The sequence below is a fragment of the Trichoplusia ni genome, unplaced genomic scaffold (assembly GCF_003590095.1).
Source record: "Trichoplusia ni isolate ovarian cell line Hi5 unplaced genomic scaffold, tn1 tig00003034, whole genome shotgun sequence".
Lineage (NCBI taxonomy): Eukaryota > Metazoa > Arthropoda > Insecta > Lepidoptera > Noctuidae > Trichoplusia > Trichoplusia ni.
The window spans coordinates 244880-265872 of NW_020800318.1; the positions used below are offsets into that span (position 1 = coordinate 244880).

Below are 20993 nucleotides of genomic sequence, written 5' to 3' on the forward strand. Positions count from 1 at the left end.
AAGTTATTTATCCCAGTATTAATAAACAGATGAGTTGTTTTTTTTTCTTATTTCATTTTTATATTCCTTATACACTATAAGTAAAAGAGAGGTATCCCATACCTGGGGAGCGTTGTTCGTTGGGATGTCGCGGCGAGGTGGCGGCGAGCGCGTGTCGCGACCCGTGCGCGAACGACACGGACATGCCGCTGTCCAGCGAGCCCACCGACCCGCGACGCTGCAGCCGCTCTGCTGCCAGGGCCACTGAGGGACGGACAAACATGTTGTAGGTATAACTAGACACTGGCTAGTCGAGCTCGTGACTAAGTTATAACTGCATAACTGAATCACAGGTTAAGCTACGCGGTTGGTCCGTAGATGGGTGAACATCTTTGTCATAACGAGTTCCGAGTGTTTCGGAAGGCATGTTAATTTGTGGGCTCCCGGCTGTTATTCATACATCTTTTTTGACAGGTAGTTAGAAGCATGAAAGTATGACGACCGGTCTAAGGGGCATCGAGTTGCCCAGGTAACTGGGCTGAGAAGGCCAAATAGGCAGTCGCTCCTCGTAAAACCCTAGCTGAACCCAGTTAGACTGGAAGCCAACCCGGGGAAAACGAAACTGACACGGAAAAAGTTCTGGTGAATAATGTTATAAATGGGATAGTATCTCTGTCTGTCTGTTTATTTGCTTCGCTTTACGCAAAAACTACTAAACCGATTATAATATAATGTATTTAGTACACTGATAATCTAGAGCCAGAAAAAGATAGTTAAAGCTAGTTTTACATAACAATTACAACTATAAAAGATACCAGTTAATTACCTGGGTCGTTAATATCGACGAGCGAGTTGCTGAGCACGTTCCGCTTGATGATGCTGGTGGGCGGCGGGTTCTGCGAGAGGCGCGAGGGCGCCGCCGGGGCGGGGCACGAGGGCGGCGGCGGGACCACCACACTGAGGGACAAAATAATAGCATCAAGTTTGGGAAAAAATAATGAAACAATAGTATACATATAGGCAAAATTAAGATCAAAAGTTTGTATTTAATAGGGGTGGAACACAAACAATGAAACTATAGCACAAAGTCTGGGAAAATTGAAACGAAAAGCGTTTATTACAATTAAGGCACTTTCAAAACGTTACTATAAGGACTCTACGCGCAAGGTCCCAAAATGTTATTCCTATGTAGAAGAACCGACATGAACGAAAAACTGGACAGAAATTCCATGCTGTGAAAGTTTAGCTAATACAGTGGATAGTGAAGTTCTTAAAGCAAACAAATCATTTATTTAAATCCAGTTACAAAGCAATGTTGTGAAGGTCAAATTACATTGGACCTCATCCAGTTTCACCTAACCTTTCATCATTATTCATAGAAAATTATTAATATCTTTTTATTCTTCATACTTACTTACTTCCTTTAATTCTTCCGAAGAAGTCAACTTATTTTGCCGTTTGACATATGGCGTTGGAAATAGTGTACTTATAGTAGGCTGCACTTACCCATGCATATGGACGTGGTCCATACACTGCTGGTGATCGATTTCAACGTCGGCGACACCGCTATCTCGATTCTCCATGACTGTAAATAAACAATATTACATGTTAGTGAAAACAATACGAAAAGTGGTAGGAATAAATAGTTTTTGTTAAGCGATTTTTATTTTTTTATTTATTTATTTAATTATCACACTAATCTACCATTACAGGTTACTTAACCTAATGCGGTAGCTAGGACTAAACAAAGGTCTAAGTATTTATGTGAACTAGGGTTTCAAAGATTGAATTATTATGCACATAGTTGCAGGTCTAAATTCCAGCAACTGTTTTAATATGTAATTTTCTGATAATTCTGATATGCATAGGCAATAAGTTAGCCTGAGACACACCTGAGATCCTTATGTATTTTCGTTAATACGTACCATTCCTGGCATTATTCCCTGCGGGCCTTCCCTTCCCGCGATTGAGTTCTCCCTCGATGCGCATGGCCTCCATCTCGTCCATCTCGGCGACGCTCTCGCGCAGGTCTTCAGCGAACTTGCAGCGGTCGTGCTCGTTGCGGGCGTTGAACGTCGCCAGACGACGCCCGTCCACGCGGCGCGATAGGCGGATACCGAACGGGTAGTCTGGGAATGTCAGGTACCATTGAGTATATATCCGAATGTACTAAGGAGCTTAATAGTATTATAAAATGTGAGGTGAAGCTTATTACTATAAAATTGTGAACTCTATCGGACTCTGGCAAGGGCTAGACTGGATTGGTAAGTGTTCTATATGATATGTTGTTATTGTTGCTGAGAGTCAGTTTTTGTCCAGCGCTTGCCCAACCACAACGCAGACCACTGAGTGGCAAAGTTCATAATACAGGGCCAAACGTTGAATTTAATTAAAAAAGACAACTATCAAAAATCAAAATATGAGGGTCGAGGCAAACAGATGAATTTTTTGGAGCACTACGTACCGGCAGCAGAATAACCTTAAAAATGGGGTCGAAAATTAAAATTTTCCTTAAACCATACTACATCACAAACCATTCTACACTAAATTAAGATAGTATGCATAATAAATAATATATAGAACTTACGTGGCACAGAGAACAAGTTGACGAGCATGCCGCACAGCGGGAACGACTGTCGGAACGTGTACGTTACTGACGACTTCTTCTTGCTGAAGATCTTCGTGATCACCAGCAGGTCGTTGAACAGGAACACCTGCGGAAATTTAATATAGAGGTAAGTGGGATAAACGTTAGAGGATTTGATGATCTTGGTTTGATTAAGAAGCTTTCCCAACACTGTAATATTTATTCTGGTCACGGCGACGTTTAACAACAACAAAAATATTTTGTTTTGTCAGTTAATAATTTTAGTAATTTTAGTAACAACTTAAATCATTTTCTGAAAAAGACATAAATGATTATAGTTCATAATCATTATCACCGAAGTTTAGTTAAAATTGTATTTTTGATAGTGGTTTCTTAGGTTTACGCGAATGTTAGACATTGAAATGAAACTACTTTTACGGGGTTTAACGCGGTTTAATGCTTTGCAGTCTGTCCGTGACCATGATACCTGCAAAGGTGTCGAAACGTCGGGAACTAAAATCAAACATTAAACCGCGATAAAATCCGTAAAAGTAGTTTCATTTCATTGTATTTTTGACTTTAAAATCAGTAGAAAGGAGACTCTGGGGGTAAGTAGCGATATCACAAATACGACAGCGTACTTTAAAAGGTGAATTCTTTTACGGGTCTTCCCAACTAACTTAAAATTCAAATAATTTCTAAATTAACAAAGTCAGTACCTCTCTCTGATGCACGCCAGGCCGTTCCTTCTTGTGTATGTCGGGTATCTCGTAGAGACGGCAGTAGCAGACCAGGCGACGATGCGGTAGAGCTAGGTGCGGCTTCTTACCCACGATGGTAGCTTGGACTTTCATCACCTAGTCGACAAGAATTTGTTAAGAAGTCATGTTAAGTATATAGTATTGGAATCTGGGAATAAGGTCTCATATAAATCCCACCAAAAACATTAAATGTAAAAAAATGCCAAGTCTCTCGATGCAGTCTTTCCATCGTAAAAAGTTTTGAGATCTCATAGAAGCCAAGTCCTATTCAAAATATTTTGTAGTTATAAATCAACATTTAGTAATTGTATCAATAGTTTTCTTTATATTATAATTATAGTGACTTGGCAATGAGCACAAGAAGAAACAAATAAAACGGCATATTTGTAGGAGTTGAAAGTTACACACACCGTATGCGTAAACATAAATATCACAAAATTAATTTTCTTTTGGTTTATCCGTGTCGTCCCAACCGAATTTCGGCAACGGCAGTCAGTCTTAGTGTACTCTCGATTCATTTACTTTCATAAAGCGATGGCCCGTAAGGTATTCTTAATTATTGTATTGGAGCATGTAGTCGGTAGTGACCATCATGATTCACACATAACAAATAATCTGATCACTGGTCTCGTCAGTAACATTTGCACATAATTCCAGGCATCAAGCAGCTTTTAATTTGTGCTCATTGCCAAGTCACTATAATTATAATATAAAGAAAACTATTGATACAATTACTAAATGTTGATTTATAACTACAAAATATTTTGAATAGGACTTGGCTTCTATGAGATCTCAAAACTTTTTACGATGGAAAGACTGTATCGAGAGACTTGGCATTTTTTTACATTTAATGTTTTTGGTGGGATCTCATTTATTTTTTGTAAGTGTATTTCTTTCTTTTTTTTTAGGTGTCATAATTTCTAGGACTTCAGCTACTGCTTTGCTTAGAACCCATTCTCTATCTCTATCTCTTTTGTTTCTTCTCTGAGACTTCGTTACTTCTAATGTAAACAAGCTTAAACTTATATATATATGCATATATATATCTACTAACTTACAAACTATAGCTAAATTAAACTAAATAACACGTAAAGTTCTCCGAATATCAATTATCACTACAATATTTTTTAGTTTCGAAATGGTTTTTCATAGACAGGTGGCGCTATCAAATGAAAATTATCGAATTATTCTGAAGTACTACTTAGACTGCGCTTTGTAACGAAACCATAGCGCGATTCAGACACGTACAACGCCATCTATCGAGCGCGCATACAATATTTATCGCAATACAATGGAGTTTTAGCTTTATTAATTTAATGAATTATGAATTTTATGTATTAATTTGTATTAATGATAGTCTGTGTATTACATTTATATTATTCTTTTCTATTCTATGTATGTATTCATCCAATTGAATAGGTACTTAAACAACGAACAAAGTTAACAATGCAGTCAAAATCCATACATAATGTTCGTGCCAAACCGCAAATATAAAATTGTTTTCTATGGCATATTATTTTTTAATGTTTTTATAATTTTTCCTTTATATGTGGCTAAGGACCTATCTTGGTGCAAAATTTGAAGTTTCTAAGTCTGCTAGAAGTACCTTAGATTTTTGATGATCTGTCAGTGAGTCAGTGAGTGACAAAATGGTGTAACTTTGATCGACCGTAACTCCTAAACCATTAATTCAATTGGCATGTAATTTCGAACTTAAGCTTGTTCTAATGCCTACTATTATTCCCCGAAAAGCTAAACTCCTAGCTTTGTCCACGTCGAAGATACAGGGGGGGCGAAACAGCCGCGAATCGCTTCGAGAAAAGATGGTACGGCCGTGCCCGTTTTGCTCGAGACTTGGCAGGGGCACTGCCGTGCCCTCAGATAACATAAAGCAAAAGTGTATATTATCTTAATTAAAGTAAATTTATTTTCAGAGGATTAAGATGAAAAGTGATAAAAAGGAATATGCCAAACAACATTTCGAAATGGCTGTTTATTAGTAACCCATTTGGAATTCCATTTTCAGGCTAAACATTTTTCCCTATATAAATCCCGGAAAACTACAACACGTGAACTTTTGACTCTAAAGGAACCAATAATTTTGGACCGACAATTATAAAACTGTACATAATTTCTACTCACCTGCGTAACATGATCACTGCCGGGTCTAAACTCGCTGGACTTGACTCTATCGTAGATCCCGGCCAGCATATCCCGGTCTATGTCTCCGCAGTCGTCGATACCGCGAAGGTTGCGCACGAAGTCGTCCAGGGACATGCGAGCTTCCGGCTTTAGGTTGGGCGTGTGTAAGTCCGTGTTCAACATTATTATGGCGAAGGCTAGGACGAATATCTGTGGATATGACGGAAAACATGTTTTAGTATTGCACTTCGAACATAGTAGGTTATTGACTTAGCTTACTTCTAGTCTTAAAATAAAAAATGAAACTACTGGGCTAATTTTTAACCCAATTTCTGCTGTACAACTCAAATTTTGCGGCGAGAAATTAAAACAAATAACAAAACTATTTGAACGGCATAATATATGTATATGTATACATACAGATCAAATACAGATAAAATCAATACTTCCAGTGACACTTAAGTCAGAACAATTTCACTCACAACGTAAGATCTTAGGCAAAAGACAACCTCAACTCCTTTAAGATTGATTTTGTTATACGCATATTTGTATGAACCCCCCATCTCAGATATATTTTAATATGTTCCTGTCCTCACCGTGTCCTGAGTGCGCAGCCTCTGCACGAAGTCCGGGTTGCAGACGCAGTACCTCCTGGCGAAGGCCTCGACGAGGCGCTCGATCTTCTGCGCCTCGCCCGGCAGCCGGAAGTGCGCCTGGTAGCGGCGTAGGGCCACGTCCACCGCCATGCCGGACAGGTCCAACTCGTTTACGAAGCATCTGGATGTAAGTGTTGGTTTTAGTGTCGAAAGTTTGAATGGAAATTGCTAATCGAATTTAAAAAAGAATAGCTTCTCCGTTGCAGAGTTTGTTTTTTAATGAAACATGTTTTTAGACAAGCGATTTAACTTTAAAACGCTTCAATACAGACATGTGATAATCTTAAAGAAAACTAGTGTTTTCTATGACTGTTAAGTTTGCTGATGTGTTTTGTTCCAATTAAGTAAACTGTCTTTGCTATGTAGCAGGAATAAAATTTTATGAAAGTCTAAGTAGATACACACACACACATAAGTTAAAGAAAGAAAAATACACAAACTCACTCAAGTACAGCCATATTGAAGGGATTCTGGAGATTCCCAAGGTATTCTCCGATCATCTGCTTGCTGAGCCCCTTCCTCGTGATGAGGAACCTGGCGACTCCTCGAGGGGAGTTCTCCAGGAAACCGCGAGAGATCAGGTAGGCAATACCTCGCTCTGGCTTCTTGTTGAACAGGTTTAAGCCAACGCGGTATTGACGCTTGCGGACTGTTTCTGATACCTGCAAAAGTTAAGGAAAAATAGTAAGATATTGAAGAAAATTAGAGGTTTTCTTTTGTATACATGTATGACATTTTGAGATTAATGGTTAAATAAGGTACTGAAAAAAAATTAGATTATGAAGTTTTGGCGGTAAAGGTGTGAAGACGTGCGAGATACTATGAGATTTGTGAAGGGCAATGCAGTCATGGACGATATCGTTCGGGGAAAATGATGCAAAAATTTGGCTTATACTTAACACGATGATTACTATATAATATCCGTCTTTATGTTTTTTCTTCCTTCTGCAGTGTTTTAACTAAATATAACGTTAATCAAAAGTTTAGCACAATGGGAGAGCTTTTGTTCGTCTGATCTAATTTAGACTTGATTAACCTCAGATCATCGGTGGATGAGTTAAGTTAAGCACCTTGAGCGGCTGATGCGGGTGTTGGTGGTGATCATGCTGTGGCCTGCAGCAAGCCGCGGGCGGGGGCGGGGCCTCGTAGTAGGGCGGCGCGTCCTGGCGCTTCCACACGGCGTAGCGCTCCGCCTCGTAGCCGCCGCCCGACGCCGAGCGGGTGTGCGCGTAGCCCTCCGACACCACCAGCGTCTCCTGGAGGGAGGGGAGGCTTAGCTACGTGGCTACACTCGTGTAGGGGGGATAATAATATGGACTTGGAAGTGCTGGACAAAACTTAGAGCATTTCATGTTATTGTGCCTCATAGACGTTTGGTTGTTCTATTAACAAAGGACTTAAGGAGCTTGGTGTGAATCACATTATGGATTTTTATATTGTGACCTTTTGAATACTTCGATCTTTGTGTATTTTCTGATGAGTTGTGGAAAAGTATATTGCGATATTACGAAAATTCATGCCTTGTGTAGGTACGTGCTATCGTTCCATTATGCAGGATCAATCACAGGAAAAATGATCCCTATCGATAAAATGTTTCACTCCTAAAATGACTTACATCGCCAGATGGCATTTCCCCAAATTGAATGTGTATACTTACAGGTGCCCTGGGTTGGTATGGCTGGTGGTAGTGATGGCGGTGTTCCTGTGACGATGATGATGATGAGGACTGCACGGAGGACATTGACCCCCCGCGGACGACGGCGCCGCATTCCGCGCGACGGAGCGAGACTGGGCTCTCGGCACTGAGGGAGTTATAGTATAATTATTAAGACCGGTTTATACGAAAGAAAAAGTCTTTAATGGATTGGAAGTATTTTCAAGACATAGTATCCCTCAATTGTGGCATCTGAGATGTAACTATGTACCTCTTAAAATATACTGTAAATTTTTGGCCCGGCAAGAAATGCTGGTATTGATAGACATTTCCAATTGAATTACATTATTAACTTTAGGCTTTTTGAAAAGGACAATAGGAGAAGCTATATTTAAATCTCTTTAGTTTATCGACCTTGTCTATTATTATTAGATTTGATTCAGTCTCAGCATAGGGACCGATAGCCACATATACAAGAACCTTCATTTTAAGTCAAACCTTCCTACATTATTTTAAGATTCATTTTCGCATCACACGAATACATACTTGAGTGTAATACTGCTAGTCCTCTTCGGTACTTCTGGTGGTAATCGCCTGGCGTTGGCAGCTTGTATAGCAGCTAGCTGCTGCTGCTGTCGAGCCGTGGGAGAGGACAGCGGCTTGCCACCGGAGGATAGCAGGTTTCCGTATATTGGGCCTGGAAATTACAAAATTGGGTTGAGTGGCAGTTATTAAAATTTGTATATACTTAGAAGAATACCGAGCTTAGGTTTTGGGAGGTTTTCGTTAGTTATCATTGTTGATCCTGGTTTTGCAAGAGTTGGAAGTGCCCGTTGTGTGGCGGGCATGTAAAAAAAATGCGTAGAATAATTGTCTTAAAAAATGTCTTCATTGCTCATAAGAGAATTAAATTTAGTTAAATAGAAAATATTTTTTCGTTGCCATTTGTTTTCCAGATAAATTCTGTCAACATTATAACGGGAAATTAACAGATTCGTTTAAACTCCACTTACTCTTGTTTAAAGCAATTTTTAGACACATTATTTAAACTAATCAAACTAATAAATTTCGTTCTAGTTTCTAAATGATCTAAAAATAAATCTTTAGGCATTGCTTTCCAACGGGTTAAACTTTCTGCACATATAAGATAACATTTTCATTATGACAAGGCGGTAATGCAATATTTATATTACGCTTACACATGAGGGAAATATGTCACATAAAAATAACATAAAGATTGCAAGTGTTTGTTAATAAATAAAGATAGTACGGACTTGAAAGATTAAGGCCACGGAAGAGATCGTATAATGACCTCAACGAAAATGAAAATACATGCATACATCCCGAATATTACATTAGTCAGTCTATAATTCCTCATTTTTATTATTACAAGGTAATATTTTTTATTTTGTGTAGTAACAAGACAAAACTCAAATTTATTTTCTTGAGTAGATCACTATCGTTCACATCTAGTTATGAATCTTATTTTTCACATAATATCAGCTTTCTTTCAAGAATATGATAAATAAATTCATTTTAACTTTTTTCATACAATTTTGTCTGAAATGATAATTAAATAATGTGACTATTATGATAAAACTTGTACATAATAAACTTACCTGTGTTATTGAGTAACTGGTGGTTGTGTAGAGATTCATTGTGCGACGATGACGTAGATATGTTGGTAACCGAGCCGCTTACTGAGCAACTGCATACCTGTAATTATGACGTCATACTTATAGTAATGTAAGATTTTTTTGTAGAGAAAACATAATGGTAAGGTTGGAATGTCATGATGAACGTGGGAAATAACTTTTAGGTTATATTTGGATGAGTTAACCACTGAAGGGTAAGACCTCCCTTTCCTTTTTCTTCCCATATCTTCTTTATTACTAAGAAATTTAAATTTCAGAATTAATCAAACAATTTACAACAAATATTTTCATTAAATACTTTATTTTCTGATACCACGGATATTTTCAATTAAACATTTACCATAACCAGCAAATATATAATTGAACCCGTTAACTTGTTCCACTTCTTCCATTTGATACAAAGTCCTGCATATTCTGATAATTTTCTTACCAACGCATCACCATTGTGACGTTTCTCGACATCACCTATCAATTTTAATTAACTTGTAGATTTAATCGTTTAGATGTGTATCTGTCGCTTTAGAAGATATGTATCGAGATCTTGTCGTTTCGTAATGGTCTGAGTTTATCTTACGTCAGTGGAATCCAATATCCTGCACTGATTGTCTGATAAATAATTAATAATTAAGAAAGCCAATATTATTTTTCACCAACCTGGATTTTGATATGGCTTATGCAAATAAGAACAAAACGATAAAACAACAAACCCTTTTTTTACTTCACAAAAATTTAAATATTTTCAATTATTTAAAAGTACTATTTTTTATTTAAATTTTAATTTAAATTCCGACAACATCACAAACATTGTTCTGAAACCAAAGTAAGATGCTAAAGCACTTGTGTTATGGAATTCAGATACAACGAAGGTACCACAAACACCCAGACCCGAGACAATGTAGAAATGAAAATTTTTACATTGACCCGAGCGGGGATCGAACCCGGGACCTCAGAGCTAGCGACACCTTGAAACCGGTGCATACGCCACTCGACCACGACAACCAATAACCATCTTAAACCAGGCCAACAGACAAAAACGGTCACAAGCACCATATTTTCAAACGCGAACACATCCTCAATCATTATTTCTATTACTATAAATATTATTTACACACACACACACATACATACACATATATATTATATTCAATATACACACACACTTTATACTTCCCACTAAACGTCCACAGCCTAACCCTTTTCATTCTCGTCATCATAACATGTTTCTTTTTCACTATACACCGAATAATGTCTTTGGCTCTCGACTGGTCCATTATCAACACGTTAGTTTGAACCAACGGCTCAAGCCGGACTGATAAGACTGTAGATAATTACAATAATTACGTCGCTTGTTTTATATGCCTTATCGGTGATGAAAACATAATATTTACTTGATTCTCGTCATGTGAGTGTGGGTGAAGATGGTCGGATTTTTTCGCTTGTTCTGTTTAAGCGGAAGTATTTGGTTTGTTATATTTTTTTTATTCAGGAAGTCTGGGTTTGGGATTTTTTAAATTATTTATTTGACAATGATGGTTCTAATTATAATCATCTGGTATTTGGAAGAGGCTTTTGTGGATGCTGGGTAGGTCTTAGAATACTTATCTTAAAAATCTATATTTTTTACATTTTGTCAATCAAAAGTATCCTTCGACCTTTTATACATATTCCTAGTATCATTTAATCAAGCCAATAGGCCACACACTAATAAAAGTAAAACAACATTTAACAACATTTTTTTTTCAACTGTATTTTATGTACAAACCACCCCCTTCTCCATAAAGTGATTTTAGTGAAACCAAAGACTCCAGTGTTAATTTACGCCATATACCTTCAACCATTCCTTTGCCAGCCACAAAATACTTCCGAAAGCATCCTACTCACGAATTAGTCAACAGTGCTGAAGTGGACTACCATATATACAAGAGACACTTTTATCCCAAGTTTTTGTTTACTCTGTGCCCCAATACCAGTGCTGTGCCAACTTACCCCGCTGTCGGCGTCCCCGCGGTGTAGGGGCGGCATATCGGCAGCTATCATGTGGATCTGGTGAGCTGACTGCTGCACGCGGGCCACCATGGCTTCGACCTCGCTTTGAGGGTCGAGGACCATGTGGTTGCTGGAAATTAAAAGGTTAAAATTACGTTATGTATGGTCAACTTTCCCAAACTTAGTTGAGTCTGTGCTACAGTAAATACTTATACAATTTTGATTCTATTTATTTGTCTGTTATTTGTGAATTAGTTGTCCGTTTTATCAAAAATATAACAGACAATTAAAGTTAAGTTAATTAAAGTTCTTAATTGTTTTTTGACCCTTTTTAACTAGATTTCTAGTCAGTTTATTTTTAATAGCAGCTACTTCAGAGGGGAGTAAAATCAACAAAAAAAACAGCTTGAATAATCATAGGTATGACTTTGTGAAAAGACAACCAAAAAATACGATGACATAAAATCTCTACTACAAAGGATTCCTATTAAACAACAAACTGCCCTAAAAAGATTCCTAACTAATAATGGACCTATAAAAATCTCCCTCCCCAAACTTTTAGTTCACAGTAACATGTATTGAAAGCTTAGTGATCGATAGAATCCCAAAAAACCCAACATTTCCTTAGGGAACCCACACCGACACCTTTTTACCTCACTTTTATTAAGCGCCCTAACAAATTAGCAATACAACACAGACAAAATTGAACTTTGTTCACTTCAGATAAGGTTTTAATTGGCTTGATCGAGTTTTGTTTAAATATTCGAATGTGTGCGCTTTCAGTCACAAGATAACAGGTACGTCGACTGATTATAAATTAATGTTACTGCTCCATTACGTATTACAAGACACGTTTAGTATTCGTGACGAGCTGATAAACCAATGAAATAAAAATCCTGACTTGTTTACAGCTTTTAAAATCGAATTAATTTTCACTAAGAATGTTGTTTTTAAAGAGAGCTCGTTTATCACAGCAGTCTCGGAAGTTGGCTAAAATAAACAACCCGTTAGAGTTTGGCTATCGAAGTTTGATATAGTTGAGAAAGTTTGAGCTACTTTTAATAACATTTTGAAGTAAACAAGAGCAAGACTTAATGTGTCGAAAGACCAGAAATATTTCGACATTTAACTCAATTTTCTATTTAGGTTATTTATTTTGTGGAAAACCTAAACATAGATGATAAGGACACCGACGGAGGTCGATAAACAACCGCAAAAACACCTCCACAATACTGACTTTTATGTGACATTTGTCTCAAAACCAAATCAAAAGTCATTTATTCAAATTAGGTTACTAAGTAGCACTTTTTGAAGGTATCTTACTTTACCACTCTGATCATCATCCCTATACTATCAGATTAGTACTATCCTCACCTCATGTCAATATCGTGTCGCTCCCGTAAGGACATAGATCTCATGGGCCTGGTCAGCGCTAGGACCTTCTCTGCGCCAGCAGGACTCTTCTGCATTATTGAGTTACCGTACATGTCTGTACCTGAAACATTGAATTTGAAAATAAATATTGGTAGACATTGCCATACTTATGATTTTGACGATATGAAAGAATTATGAAAAGAGGTCTGATTTAAAATGTGATTTTCATTTGGACAAATGTATGGTAAGCATGAACTGGACATAGGGTAGTAAGAGTATTGGTTGTAGCTGGATTGTAACCACAAATTGGGCTAAGTCATGATTGCTAAGTTGTAGTCGCAGCTATGTTGTAAAACCACGACTACACGATCTGTCTTTTTTAATGTGGAACTCCTCTAACAATGCTTAGTAGTCAGGTCATAAGAAATCCCAATGCGGAACGCTGTCAACTCCAGTACGGATATTCCTCAGCCGCAATTTCGTTCAAATTCGCCATCACTGTATTACATAGCTACTGAATACAAATTTTAGAAAACTTACCATTGACTAGTTGGCCATGATCAGGGCCATCTTGCAGCCTCCTCGCGTTAGAGTCAGCGGCCTTCGCCATAGCAGTGATGGCACTGAACTTCTTCAACAACTGTCGTCTTCTAAAAGCCCTCTGTATGGTGACAGCGGCCCTCCTCGCTCGGAGACCTCCGTACCTTCGTTCTAGGATCTCCACTTGCTTGTCGAGAAGGTCTTGGGACATCTCATAACGGCTGGAAGGTGATCAGTTGAATGAATGTGGAGTGGGTATGGGGTGTGCCAATGGTTAGGTCAAAATGTTGATCTAATTAATGATTTTTATAAAGGGTTTTTTGATCTGGAATTTAATGTTTTTATTTAACGGTTTGGTGAATATGTGGTGGTTTATGTAGCGTGGACGACAGAAGATTTTTTTAGAATTTAAGGGTATACAAAATTGTAACGTCAGTAGATAAATGAAGACTAGTATTGACTGGATATTTTTAGAATATTGATAATCTAAAGCTGAAATATTATGATATGATATTTTTAGCCAAGATAATTTTATGCAGATATCATATTTATTTTTTTATGGTACAATTATCAAATTATACCATTGTGATTATTTTTACAATTACATTTTTAGAACAGTAGTTATGCAGATTTTAGAAATCCATTTTCAGTGAAGATCTGTTTGAACCTTTTTGAAATGTACTGAACTAACTAAAAGGAGAATGCCATGGTTAAAATATGAATGAATTCCAATAATCTAGAAGACGCTTATTGAGTTATGATTAAACTTTTAATACGACATGCTGTTAATAACTTTCGAAGATTATTCTAATAGAAATAGGTATTAATGTAAAAAATCGAGTGAAGATACCTAGATTTAGTCCACTTTTACTACATGAGCGCTATTTTAAAATTCCAGATTATCTTACAAAAAACCAGCTTCTATTTTAGTAGATTTCAAAAGAGGAAGGTTCTCATGATTTTTGGAACATTATCCAGTTGAAAACTTTTTGACATATAGATACTAAATTTATACAGAATAAAGTATACATATTATATTACGTACACTAACTACAAGATGTTGCTATGCGAAGTCAATAGAAGCGGATAACCTTGGAACGCCCGCATTGACTTAATGCAAAGCGGCAATTACAATTATTAATATCCAAAAATAAATTACAAACTTATGTCACTTGACAATTCATAAAGAACTATTTTTAGTATAATACTTGTCTTTATTAAACTTGTTTTCGTCGCTTTATGAACATTATTGTTGAAATTGCAAGGATATTTTATCTTAATGTTGTTTTTGACAGCCCCTTATAACAACAAATAAATAAAACATGTGTGAAAGTGGACCAGGGCCTTAAGAACTATTCTCAAAAGTCATGCCGTGATAAACAGGTAATTTTCAAAAGTTTTTTAATTTATTATGAGCTGTTACAAATTACATTTGGACAAGGCTACGTCCATATCGAGAGACGCGATATATATTAATAAAAATACAATAACATATCTATCTTTATGTATTGAGAAACCTTTAAAAGTAAACTTTCAGGTTCAGAATGCCTTGCACCAAGTCTTAAAGTTATTGCAGGCGTGGAAGAGGGATGCTACTTTAAGCAATGTAATGCGCTGTCACACTTCCACATATAATTTATTTAAGAGGTGGCAGAAGACCCTAGTTTCCGTCTTTTTACGAGCTTATTCAGTTGAGAGTTAGGTATTACCCAGTCCCGTTACAATTAATCTAGAATAATAAACATTCAGAATCGAATAAAGCCAGTCATCTTCTATAATTGGTTTGATCGAATAATCTTCTTATTGGTCATAAAACGGTTTGAATATATAGTTTTCCTTTCATAAGTTTACTAGATCATTACGTGCCAGGTTTTATTGCGTCAATTGGAATTTAGACTTAGTCAAGCCTGATTTGTAATTTGCATCAGTAGTGGTTAGGAGAAACGATTTTCTGTTACTCGTATTTATTTAAGAAGGAACAGTTTTTTTGAGTTTAGATAGGAGTAGTGTTATCTAAGTGTTAAAGGGCACACAAGACATTCCTGAGGTTCACGACATACCCTCTAGTCAGTTTACCCCTTTTTTGGGGCATTGAAGGATCTTTTTGTGTAATCCCGGTGGTACCCATGATGGACACATCTGTGCCTCGCCTATGGAAGAATTCAAAAGTAAAGAAAACATATACATGTTAGTTACAACACCCAGACATAGAACAGACCACAATACCAATACTTATAATACAAATAACATATACACATTATTTACAAGTCCATATATTGCAATTTTGCATAACTGTACGTGTATTTTGTTGCAAGACGCGTATCAACACCCAAACCTCATCTTTACAAATACTAATCATAACTAAGAAGTGCAACATACCCCCGTACCACTAACATTGAAAGTAAGCGATAGTATCGCTATTGTTGATATACACTGACCTGTTTGTATGTACGGCTAGTCCGAACCCCTCTGGAGGGGCGGCGATGTACAACGGCGGCGCCGGTTCGGCTGCGCCCGCGCACAGCCCCGCCCCCGTGGACGCGTTCGACGCCGACGAGCATGACGAGTTCGAGTGGTTTAATGCTGGAATCACGTTATAAATGAATAATTTGAATTATAGAAGAATTGGGTGCAGACAAGTGGCACAGTAATTAGCGAGAGGTTAAATATTAAGCATGTTCATCAGAAAACATGTACTGATTGAAACTGGTAGAAGCAAGGAGTACGGAATGCACGAAGAACTAGGTCATTATATTTGTGCTTAGTAAATACTAAGATGATTTAAACGTGAGTAAACAAGGGAGGTCTTAGAGCGAATTGTAGAAAAGAATTCTCTAGTTCAATAAACGTCAGCTTACTATAAAGTATTTGATCAATAAGTCTAATTTTGCTTGAATTGTTTTTTTTTCTTCTTTGCTTATGGCAATCTGCTAATTGTTTTAGCAATTTCTGCCAGTGTTGTGTAATGACCATACATGGAACAAAAATTATAAATCACACAGAACTCAAATCTGCCACTCCTTTTTTCAGTTGTGAGAAAAACCTACTACTTTCTCCTCTGCTATCTAAACTCGAGATATTTTGCCTCAACGGCGTTTACCATGGTTCAAATATCAAAATTTTTTTTATAAAATCGACTATTTTTTTGTCTTACCAGGCAGCGGTCTGTGTACAGCAGTGACGTATCGATTGCCCTCCATATAGCCTCGGTCAGGCTCCGCGGTGTTCGCATGGTGGGCATGTATGGAGTGCTGGTGGGTGTAGAAACCGTCGGGGGGATGTAACGCCACCCCGCCCGTGCCTTCTTCCTCGTCTACCTTTTGCGAGAAGCTGTGAACAAGGGAATTATCTGTTAGTTTTAATTAAAGAGTAGTATTCTGGTTTATGGAGGTCAAATATGTAGGTTAAAAATACAATACAACATAGGGTTGAATTCTGTTAACTGATCTGACTGATCTGACTTCTGTTAACATTAATAATGATAGCTTGTTTCATAGGAATAACTTTAACTTTAATTAGGTATTATGCCTTCCGGATTTCAACTTGAGATTAATACAGGTACAAATAACTCGTCCCCCAATAAACTTCAGATCAAAAGCCCCAAAATATAATATGATAACAACATAATAATATTACAAAAATAAACAAACTAGTCGATAATTACATAAATAGCGTACGCGAAAACAACAACGAATCTTGTGAAATACCTATGCATGTAATAAATATAAGATAAACAAAATGTGAATATAACAAGAGTAATGATAATTTACAGCATGCAACACGCGAAGTTTTTATCATACGAATGTGGGCTACGTTAAAATAAATAACAATATGCAGGATTAAGTACATAGCAAAGGAGGCAACCATTTGTAATTAAAGTTATTTCATAAAAAAGTAACATATATTCACGTTTTCCGAACGTCGAAGTCGATATTGAGAATCACCCTGATGAAGATAGATACGAATACCAAAACCAAATGTAGATAAGAATTGTAGAAATACTTTACCTATATTATTATTAGTTTGTAAAACTGAAAATGTTATTAATAGCCCTCCTCCAAATTCTTATTTTTGTTATGCCCGACAGGGCCCACAATGCTCCAAAACTAATGTATCTTATGTACCTACCACCTAAGTTCACATTGTGGAATGCAATAAACGTATTGAGTACTGAGTATTGAAGTTAAAGAAAATGAAGCTCAATATTTGGCTACGTCTAGTACCAGGTCTTCTTCATTAACCATAGTTAAAGAAGAATGCAAGTGGATAGAAGGGAGAGAGAAAACTGTCGGAGGCGGCAGAAGACTTACATTTTAACATTATTTTTTTTTTATAATAACTTTCGTGAGACTGAGTCATTATTAAATGAAGTAACGGTTTACTCACGCGTATTTAACGGGGTAGCCCGACTAATTAAGGACTCCGGTTGGGTCCGAAACTAGTCGGGCTACCCCGATAAATACGCGTGAGTAAACCGTTACATCATTTTAATAAGTAATTTAAATGTTCATAAAAGTAAACAACAACTAACGAATTGTTGGACTGATCCTAATGTTAATAGAATAAGATGATATCGCAAAGGTCTTATTCCACAGCTTTGGTCTTTATGCGGGCACGAAGGTTTTGATAAAAACATTTTACGTATAAGAGATTTTTCCGTAAACAGTCACGAGTTCCTCTTCATTATTTAATTTGGTCAATATTAGCAGACAGCTAAATGAAAACAAACTCTCTTAATTACAAAGTACCGATTCCTAGTAATCTTTGCGAAACATATCAAAAGTAAATTAGTTGAAACGCAATCAAATATTATCACAAGCTGTTGACTGATGTCTACGTTATGACATATCGTTTACATAACACAAACAAAAGTTATCAATTATTAAAAAAAGAAAACCCTTTTAAATTCAAAAGGTTTTTTTTCTATTTTTTACTTATAACGATATCCAGGACACATTACGCTTGTTATAATAATGCTTAATAATTTTAATGCAGCATGGGGGGTTTGACACCGCGTTTAAAAATAACATTATTGAAGAGTGACAGAGAATTTCAAGGCGTAGACTGCCGTCTTTCTTTATCATCTGCATAAATACTATTTTAATAGGTGTGTGATGGCAGGCCCTTCTTTTCAGGATAGGAAATCATCAAGAAGATCCTCCTGGTTTGGGTTTTGTAGAAGGTTTTGTAGAAGGAACCCTCTCTTTTACTGACTAAAACCCACCCATGTCCCTTCTTTTGTCGTAAGAGCGAGACACTACTCCTAACACTTTCGAAGTTGCATTATCTCGCCTCCATAACTGCAACTGTCCAACATTAATAGGTCATAATACATTTCTCTGTTGCAGTAACACAGTATTCCGTAACGTTCATTTTCACTATCTTAGTACAATATTTGTAGAGACACGGGTTTTTGGGACGCTTTTGCAACGTAAAGAGTGCATGTTACGGACTGGCAAAGAGATAATCTTCAGTTTTATGCTCTTTGAGAGAGTAATGAAAACTGGGGCATTAATAGACATATTTCCGCAGGTAAACCTTCACGTTTAACTATATTTAGGACTACGAGATATTTGCTTACATTACCTAATGGAAATAAATTTTATTATAATGTTGTGTTTTAACTTTTACTCTACCAGAGTAACAAAAAAAAATGCACAGCAAATAAAATAGATAATTTTTAAATCTCCTGTTACGTCCTAGATTGGTAGTTAGGCTATTGGTCAGCCCATTTAAGAGTAAGTAGTCAGGTGGTAATGAGCAATATTGAACAACAGGCTTAGATATTTTTACAAACTTTCGAGAGGATGATTAATTATAATGAGGCATTGGTTTACTCACGCATATTTATCAGGATTGCCCGAATAGTTTCAAACCGGATTCCATAATCATGTCCTGACCGCAAGGACTGAAGTTAGGTCCGAAACTAGTCGGAAAATCGCGATTTAATAACAGATTTAATGGTTATCCCATCAATAAAATTCGAGCTATCCGCGTTGCGATAAAAACTGGAAAACAGATTAATTATAATAAAGTACAACCCCTAAAAGAAAACGACAGTCCTAAACAAAATTAACTTTCTAATCTAAAGTCGGCATATATTATGAAAACGGCTACCAGGTAACTAAGACAAACAATTTGTTTTAACTGCAATATTAGTTAGTTAGTTTAACTCTCTTGCATTAGTAGATAACAAGGAAGGTAGCGTTTGCTTGTCTAAGTGATTGTTTAGTCACTTAGTCAGACTTGAGAGCGGTGTTAGAGATAAGGGGGCTATTCTGAACACTAATTCTGCATAACGCTTTCTTTATAAGTACATTGTTAATGCAGGCTTATAATATTGGAGTTAGGGGGTTATTCTTAGTGTTGTTGTGTATTGTTTAGCTGAGTGGTTGATGTCACCATGCCAAAGCGACAGCGAGAGACTGCAAGAGGATTTAAATGCTAACTTACGGAGTAAGTAAACGTAAGTAACTAAACGTATGTGATGTGGTTTTGTAATGAGAACACTTTTTATTTTGTATATATCCAGAGAGCAATGTTATTTCTGGAGCTTTAGATTTATTAAAGATTATTAATGAATCGTAAAAGGTTAGAAATGAATTCCACATTGATGTTGATGAACACGATATTTTTGAATATTCGTGCAATCCACAAACAGTCTGCTCCAAAGTTGTTGTTTGCGGATTATGTATCCTGTTTCAATACTTATTGTCATTAGATATGTTCTATTTGTACTATTAATTATCGATACATTAAATCATTTTATTAACTGCGTAAATCAAAATGAATAGATTTGTTGTAGTTTCTCAACAGAATTAACTGACTTTCAATACTCTTTGATCAAGCCAAGGATGACGAAATTTTTGTCAAATCACACCAGTTCCTGAGATTGGCGGGTTGAAACAAACAAACAATGCTTTAGCTTGCTTTGCTATATAAGTTTAGATTTAAGATAGCCAAAACAATATAAACCAGATATAGCCAGAACAATATGAATCAGAAAGATAAGATAAAACGAAATCCTGAAGATAATCAGTTTGTAATTTGCATATTTGAAATTGTTTTATGACAAACTACAGTAGGACTTCGATTAGAAACTTATCTATTAGATTAATATTCACACATTCACGCACGCGTGCTACTCAGAATTACGTATTAAAGCGTATTTCGGCAGAGCTAAAGCAATGATTCGTTTTCATTTGTTTGGCAATAAATGTATCTGACCCCGACTAGATGTAACCCGGTGGATGCCTATACCCAGACCGCGATCGACTGAGTTGATTGGTATTAAATAAGAATAATTAGGCTTTAGTAATGTTTCTATGTTATTTTTTGCATCTTCGAAGGTACGATTTGGGAAAGAATAGTAAAAAGGACCCACAATTATCATTCAAAGCTGGCACAGAACCGTAGAAATTAGCACGAGAAAGGGGAGCCCAATTCCCAGGTGAGAGAGGACAAAGGCTGTGGATAATGATGAAGATATCATCCAACCAACAGTGTACCCTGGATGACATCCAACTATATCAATAGTTAAATAAGAGTTTTCAAAATTGATTGTTGCATATCTTACACGTGGCTAACATTATCGAAACTATGAACGAAACTAATCGTGTTATAGTAATGACGTTACATTGTTATTGCAATTAGAAACAC

The 20993-nt window shown here is 36.7% G+C and overlaps 1 protein-coding gene across 5 annotated transcripts in view; it reads right to left on the minus strand.

The window, feature by feature from the left end:
- LOC113507659 (IQ motif and SEC7 domain-containing protein 1) overlaps positions 1-20993 on the minus strand; it is an 87435-nt gene that overhangs the window by 4680 nt on the left and 61762 nt on the right. For 4 of the 5 annotated variants that reach the window (XM_026890560.1, XM_026890561.1, XM_026890559.1 and 1 more), the window contains 19 exons: positions 16489-16664; positions 15773-15917; positions 15395-15484; positions 13335-13555; positions 12795-12915; positions 11421-11550; positions 9399-9495; positions 8326-8476; positions 7783-7927; positions 7196-7381; positions 6570-6787; positions 6066-6246; positions 5470-5679; positions 3286-3423; positions 2567-2693; positions 1905-2108; positions 1486-1564; positions 806-936; positions 103-243 (listed from right to left, as the gene is read on the minus strand). In XM_026890560.1, the coding sequence (XP_026746361.1) occupies positions 103-243; positions 806-936; positions 1486-1564; positions 1905-2108; positions 2567-2693; positions 3286-3423; positions 5470-5679; positions 6066-6246; positions 6570-6787; positions 7196-7381; positions 7783-7927; positions 8326-8476; positions 9399-9495; positions 11421-11550; positions 12795-12915; positions 13335-13555; positions 15395-15484; positions 15773-15917; positions 16489-16664 (2891 nt within the window). The remainder of the gene's footprint in view (positions 1-102; positions 244-805; positions 937-1485; positions 1565-1904; positions 2109-2566; positions 2694-3285; positions 3424-5469; positions 5680-6065; positions 6247-6569; positions 6788-7195; positions 7382-7782; positions 7928-8325; positions 8477-9398; positions 9496-11420; positions 11551-12794; positions 12916-13334; positions 13556-15394; positions 15485-15772; positions 15918-16488; positions 16665-20993) is intronic. The other variant, XM_026890562.1, reaches the window with a different exon arrangement.